Source organism: Labeo rohita, chromosome 18 (assembly GCF_022985175.1).
Source record: "Labeo rohita strain BAU-BD-2019 chromosome 18, IGBB_LRoh.1.0, whole genome shotgun sequence".
NCBI classification, from domain to species: domain Eukaryota; kingdom Metazoa; phylum Chordata; class Actinopteri; order Cypriniformes; family Cyprinidae; genus Labeo; species Labeo rohita.
Genome location: NC_066886.1, coordinates 33103862 through 33111437, shown reverse-complemented (window position 1 = coordinate 33111437; position 7576 = coordinate 33103862). Strand labels below are relative to the sequence as shown.

The window sequence follows — 7576 nt, the reverse complement described above, 5'->3', positions numbered from 1 at the left end:
AATGCAAACTAAAGACCTGACCCGTTTTGGTAATTCACCGTTATGCTTTGAGATACACATGTGTTGGATAAATAGATGGATAGGCGAGATAAAAGACTAATTGTTAGACTTAAAAATAGATGGATGGATTTGCTTTATTAGGCAAGTTATAGGGCTAGGTGTAACACTTTTTAATCCCGTTTATTTTTATATAGACACAAGCTTTGAAGTCTTGACAACAAGAAGTGATTGAAAATGTGTTCCATAGGAAAAAAGATACAGTTCATTGAACACACTGACCTTTTATGACACTAAGTGGTTGAAGATGTCACCACAGGAACTGGCCATTATAGGCCTATTATAGACCTTTTATAGGCTTTTCAGAAAAAATGAAACAATTATGAAACACAGAATAATGAATCAGCCAAAGTGTACACAAATATCCAACTTCCAAAAAGTACAAATCTACAAAAATACAAAAGGTTCTAAAATATTAAGCTTAAAGAAAAATCAATATGATTTTTTGTATACTATATATATAGCTTGTTTTTTATAAACAATATGTTGCATGTTTTTTGCAATTTTTTACAAATTATTTATTGCTAAATCTTCCAAAGATTTCCAAAATGAAAAGAAACCCCTCACAAAATAAATAAATAAACACACACACACACACACACACACACACATATATATATATATATATATATATGTTCGTAGATATATATAACTGCGCACATTGAACTGTGAACTGTTTTGCAGGACAGGGTTGTTTTTTCCTGCATAAATATCAGGTTAGTGCATGATGTCACATTCATATTGGGTTAAAGTTTTGCACGCATTTAACAAATTATTTATTATAAAATCTTCCCAAAACTTAAAAAAAAAAAAAAAAAAAAAAATTGTTAAATGCATGCAAAACTTTAACCCAATATGAATGTGACATCATGACCCAACCTGATATTTATGCAGGAAAAAACAACCTTAAGCTGTTATAATAGTGGGATGAGAATAGAAAGTTTTGAAGAACATAATTTACTGAAATTACCTTTAATTTAAGAAAGTCTTAAACTAGAGAGTAATTAACCTTGTGACAATACGAATAATATTGTAATATGTTTGCTAAAATAATGCAAAATTAACTCATATTTGTCTTGCTACCAGATGACATTTATTACAAACACTGGGTCTAGCTCTATTATATATCTATTACATACAGAGTCAAAACAGTCAAATTTATTCAGACACCTTCAACATTTCTCACATTATCATGGTTTATTTGCTATAGTTTAGAAAATGAAAATATGACAAGAACTCTGTCAGAGCAATTTCAGCTTGATAATGTCAGATAACTTTGATAGAAAGGTATGTAATAGATTACAATCAACCAAAACTTATTCAGACAACTGTCATATGGCAATATTTACACAACTATCAATACTTTGTTGACCAGTTACCAAGCAATGCTTAATTTTGTTTAATCTGTGGTGTAAGAAGGTTGCATTAGCAATTAAAGAAACAACACTTGGTCATGAGAATTTTATATGTATATATGTCTGCTTTATTTTGCTATCCTCACTTACATAAATTATCTATAATGTCCTGCACCAACTAGTAAAAAAATATCAAAAAAATATATCTGGTGTCTGAATAATTTTTGGTTTAACTGTATCTGATAATTACAGAAGTTGATATACATTCTTATGTAGCTTTATTATGAAAATATAAAGATGAATCAAATTTAGTGCCATAGACTAATGATCACTGTAATCTTTATTATAGCAAGACTGTATGATCTTGAGAGGTTGTGAGTTGCTCAGATGTGTGTTAAACAGCTCATGATTGCCTCTGCAGGTCACACACGTCAGCTGCCAGTGTTTGCACATACAGGCTGTCTGGTGACGTGTGACCTCAAACAGCTTCATCAAATACACAAAAAACATCTGATTCTTGATGCATATGAGATACTGTACATCCAAATTCTGCAACATTTATTTATTCACATAAAAGGTTCTGTTTTTACCCACCACAATCATGTCAAGATCTCATTTCTCATTTAGATCTCAAGATCTAAAGCAGCTTTTCACAGGTCTTAGAGCAGTAATGTGTTTAAGGTTCCATATATTTGGCTTAATATTTATTTATGCTGATCAAAGGGATCACTTTTCACTATGCGTGTGCTGTGTATTTGCTTCTGTTCATGTATGTTTGCAGCAGACAGCTCTGTGTCTGTGTGAAAGTGGGACAGAGGTCAGTCTGCTCTTGTCTGTGAGTCTGAACACAACAGGCTCTTTGTTGAGCTTCTTCATTAGCGCTGCTCCACATGTTCTGCACTGCATCAGTCTCTCGGTCTGTGACACTCGTGCATCAGTTTCTGCATCATTAGGGAGATCAGGGTTTTTGTGTTAAAGTAATGCAGCTTATAACCTTTACAACCAGTGAGCTGAGAATGCAATGAGGCAGCACTGATCAAATAAAACACAAGGGTATTCATAAAAAATGTCAGCATGATAATTGTATGATTGAATATTTTATATACATTGAAAAAAGACACCTTGGGTAAAAACACATTTCAGAAGAAATGACAAATAATACACTGAAGTAGAGACTAAAATAACATGTTCTAGTAAAACATTTTTCAAAAACCTTACAACTTTGTAAAATCATTTTTACTGTATATAAATCATTTAAGAAAACTTCAAATAGACTGAAAATAAAGATACATATTTTTTAAAACAAATATAAGAAATAAGCAATTCAACTGACAGAAATGTCAAGGGATTTTTGCTGTGTTTATTATTAGTGTCCAGTAGATGTCACTGATGTCCTTTTGGAGATGTCCTGAATGGAGATTAGTGAGATGTGGGTTATTTTCTAGCCTGTAAATTATGACACATCCTCGTACTGAATTGCTGATTTAGACATTCAGTCTATAAATAAATAAATAAATAAATAAATAAATCTATGATTCACTGTTGTAATACCTTGCTCTTCTCACCGTAAATGTTACTATTGTCTTGGTAAATATCTTAATATGAGTCATTCCAATAACCAAATATTCAAAATGGGTCTTTCAAGAAACTCCAAACTGAACAGACTGTACTTCAGCAACTTTTTTTTTTTTTTTAATCATCGAACTTTTTTGACATATTTCTTTAGGACTTCGTTTTCCATTACAATATATTGAAATAAAAATAAATAAATTATTATTAATTTAGAATATATTTATATTTATTTTCAAAAACAAACGTTTTAACACTTTTCAAAAATCAAGAGTTTTTTCGTTGTGCATTCCAGCTAATCTCAGTCAAACTGCAGTTTGGTTATTTTGATTAAGTAAAAATAACAACAATAACAACAAAAATACAGCCAACTAACACAATAAAACACAATAAAAGCATGATTTTTGAAAATATTAAACAACGGAGTTGTTTTTGGAAATATAAATATATTAACATCAGCATTAGCCTAAAAAGACTCTTATTTTGACATGTTGTTTTTACGTCTTTAGACGGAAGTGTCTTTATAATTAGAGTAAAGTTCATGGGCGATTTTTGACCTGTCAAATATTGAGTCTCAGCTTTAAAGTTAATCACGTCCACATCAGCATGTTTGCAATAAAGGCATTAAGGAGTTTTTCTCCTGTGACGAAAAATGTTTATTTGCGGAGTAAACAGGCGTTTAGTGTGACTATGTCAAGGTAAGTGTCATTTGTGTTGTCTTTACTGTTTCCATTTTTTTCATGTTGTATTACGTAAATACGTAGTTATGTTTTATCATAATTAATAGAAATGGGTTTTCATTGTCCTGTTTTATTTATGTCTCTGATCCATGAATTAATACACACAGGAAAACGAAAAATAAAAATAATAATAAAAAAAACCCGGTAGGTTCAATATATATATATATATATATATATAGTATGTAATATATGTATATATATGTATATATATATATATATATATATAAAGTGTAAAGAATAATTGACACTCCAGACTGCTGAATTATTAGAAAATAATGCACATCTTTTGTAAAATAACTTGGTAAGGCAACTTAATAAATTGGACCAAATAACAGGTTAAGCAAAAAGTTTTCCTGTTAGCCTTCTACAGTAAAGAATATATAATAATCTCAAATCATTTTCGTCCTAAATTATGTATTTGCAATAGAAGATCATTTTCAATATTTCCAATTTATTCAGAAATGTTGAATTTACATTATCCACTATGTATAAAATTATGAAAAAAGGGTAAAATAAATGATCTCATGGTGGTTTGGTTGTAACATCACATCGTAAATGGTTCAAATGTGTATGCGCAGTTTCAAATGACACTGGTATTTCTTACATGTTTTTAAAGTGAATGTTTTACAGAATTAAATTGGCATGCAAATAATACAACTTTTGAGAAATACAGTGCCCTCCACTAATATTGGCACCCTTGGTAAATATGAGCAAAGACGGCTATGAAAATAAATCTGCTTTGTTTATCTTTATGATCTTACATTCAAAAAATTCACAAAATGCAAAAAAGTAAAACAATTAAAAGTGGGGGGAAACTTACGTTATGAAATAAATGTTTTTCTCATATGCATGTTGGGCACAATTATTGGCACCCTTAGAAATTATAATGAGTAAAATATCTCTGAAGTATATTCCCATTCATATTTGCATTTATGTAGCACACTAGAATGACTAGGAGTATGATATTGTCCAGCAATAACTTCCTGTTCCACAGGATTATAAATATGAGGAGCACAAAGGCCAAATTTCCTTAATCATCCATCACAAGGAATAAAACCAAATAATATAGTTCTGATGTGCAGAACAAGACTGTTGAGCTTCACAAAATAGAAAGTGGCTGTAAGAAAAGAGCTAAAGCATTGAAAATCCCAATTTCCATCATTAGGACAATAATTAAGAAGTTCCAATCAACTAAAGATGTTACAAATCTGCCTAGAAAAGGATGAGTGTCTGTATTGTCCTAATGCATGGTGAGGAGGAGAGTTTAAGTGTCCAAAGACTCTCCAAGGATCACAGTAGGAGAATTGCAGAGATTAGTTGAGTCTTGGGGCCGAAAGACTAAAAAAATTCAAACAGCCCCTACGTCACCACATGGTGTTCAGGAGGGTTTTAAGAAAAATCCTGCTTGCTCATCCAAAAACAAACTCCAGCATATTCAGTTGTCAGACACAACTTGAATTTCAGATGGGAATGGCTTCTGTGGTCAGATGAAACTAAAAAAAAGAGCTTTCTGGCAGCAAACACTCAAGATAGGTTTGGTACAAAAAGTTTCCCATGCCCACGGTTAAATATACTGCTGGATCTTTAATGTTGTGGGCTTATTTTCCTGCCAGAGGTCCTGGACATCTTGTTCAGATACATGGCATCATGGATTCTAGCAAATACCAACAGATAAAAAATGTAAACCTGACTGCATCTGTTAGACGTTCTATAATGAGCTGTGGTTGGATCTTCCATCAGGACAGTGATCCAAATCAAACATCGAAATCAACACAAAAATGTGTCACTGAGCATAAAATGAAGCTTCTGCCATGACCTGAACCCTATAGAAAATGCGTGAGGTGAACTGAAGAGAAGAAGCACCAGCATGGAGCTGGAAACTAAAGGATCTGAAGAGTTTCTGTATGAAGGAAGGTCTCTGATCTCTTGTCAGGTGTTCTCCAAACTCTTCAGGCATTAAAGGAGAAAACACAGAGCTGTTATCTTGAATAAAGGACATTGCAATAATTGGGTGCCAATAATTGTGGTCAACATGAACTACAGAAAAACATTTATTTCATAAAGAGATTTTCCCCCTGCTTTCCATGGTTTTACTTAAATGATAGGTTAGAATATTGTAAATTTTTTGAATGAAAGATTAAAAGGATAAACAATGCAGATTTATTCTTACAGCCACCTTTGCTCATATTTACCAAGGGTGCCAATATTAGTGGAGGGCACTGTATTACACATACAAGAAAAGTAAATTAGTACTATGCTTTAGGTACTGTTGTTTTCTTTTATAATACATTGGTGTACCACTTAAATACCATTGTTTGTGAATATGGTTTACTTCGATTCCCAGAATGCAGCATGCAGATGTCAAGGATGGGGAAGCAGCAGCACCTTTTCGACCTGAAACGCCCATGGCCAAAACATTGATGGACATCGGCACCAGACGGATCTTTTCAGAGGAACACGACCTGTTTCGTCAAAATGTGCGGCGTTTTTTTCAGGAGGAAGTTGTTCCATATCACACTCAGTAAGTCACCAGTGTGGCTCATTCCTCTCTCATCCTGAGTATTATGTGATAGATTATGTGATACAGTCTCAAATGTTTACACACATGCTTATAGGTGGGAGAAGGCTGGTGAAGTCAGCAGAGAGGTTTGGGAAAAGGCAGGAGAACACGGATTACTGGGCATATATACACCTGAGGAGCATGGAGGAATCGGAGGGGACCTCCTGTCTGCTGCTATAGTGTGGGAGGAGCAGTGAGTAGCCCCGCCCTCACCTGTCTGTCGCAGTAGCTCCTCCCTTACCTGTCCGATTCAAATCTTGAATTTTAAAATTGGCTTTCCCTTTTAAACATTAAGTGTGTGATTGTGTAGGGTTCCGTTTTTTCCTTGGCTTTGTGTGTGTGTTGTAATGTAGCAGGTGTTGTGGCTCTGTTTGTGTTGTAGAATGTACTGTAACTGCAGTGGTCCTGGGTTCTCTCTCCACTCTGAGATTGTAATGCCTTATATCAGTCACTATGGCTCTAAGGCTCAGATCGAGCACTATATTCCACAGATGACTGCTGGGAAATGCATCGGGGCCATCGCTATGACAGAACCCGGAGCCGGCAGGTGGGTTTCAGTGCGGGCATGACATTAAAATATAAATGATACAGAAGAAGATACAAAGATACAAAAGACAATGACTTTTTAAAGATAACGCCCAGGGTGCATCAGATTTTCATATTGTGTTATATTCATTTGCTCCCCGTGTCGTCCTGTTTCACATCTTTACTTTTATCTCCAAAGTGATCTTCAAGGAGTGAAGACTTTTGCAAAAAAAGATGGAAATGACTGGATTCTTAATGGAAGCAAGGTATGAACAATCTTTTCTGTGGTGCAGAGAATTTTTTTATCAATCAGTCAGTCAGTAAAACTATTCATAGAGAGCCTTTAAACAAATTCAATGCAAGCATAAGCAAATAAACAAAATAAAATCAGTAGTATATACAAATTAAAAAGTAATGGTCTTAAAATCGATCACTGAAGTATACCACATGACACCTCATAGTGATTGTTGAAATACAAAAAAAAAATAAATAAATAAATAAAACAAAATTAAATGTTCAGCACTTGAATCAAGTAGCACCAGAGGGCTTTTTCTATCAAGATTTGTTCTGATATCATTTACTACTTTTAGAACAGCTGTCTCTGTGCTGTAATGTCTCTAAAAAACATCTCTAATTTAGTGTTTGCATTTAAAATTTGGTATATAATTACTGGGTGTTAAAATGTTCCCTTTGTTTTATTGTGCTTTTAAAAAAAAAAAAAAAAAAAGATATATATATATATATATATATATATATAAAAGTATATATAT

The 7576-nt window shown here is 33.1% G+C and overlaps 1 protein-coding gene across 1 annotated transcript in view; it reads left to right on the top strand.

Moving 5' to 3' along the window:
- The first annotated feature begins 3491 nt into the window (after positions 1-3491).
- The window catches only part of acadl (acyl-CoA dehydrogenase long chain), a 13947-nt gene continuing 9862 nt past the window's right edge, over positions 3492-7576 (top strand). The window contains exons 1-5 of the mRNA XM_051135743.1: positions 3492-3679; positions 6066-6242; positions 6337-6474; positions 6664-6828; positions 7006-7072. Coding sequence (XP_050991700.1) covers positions 3588-3679; positions 6066-6242; positions 6337-6474; positions 6664-6828; positions 7006-7072 — 639 coding nt within the window. The 5' untranslated portion in view covers positions 3492-3587. The remainder of the gene's footprint in view (positions 3680-6065; positions 6243-6336; positions 6475-6663; positions 6829-7005; positions 7073-7576) is intronic.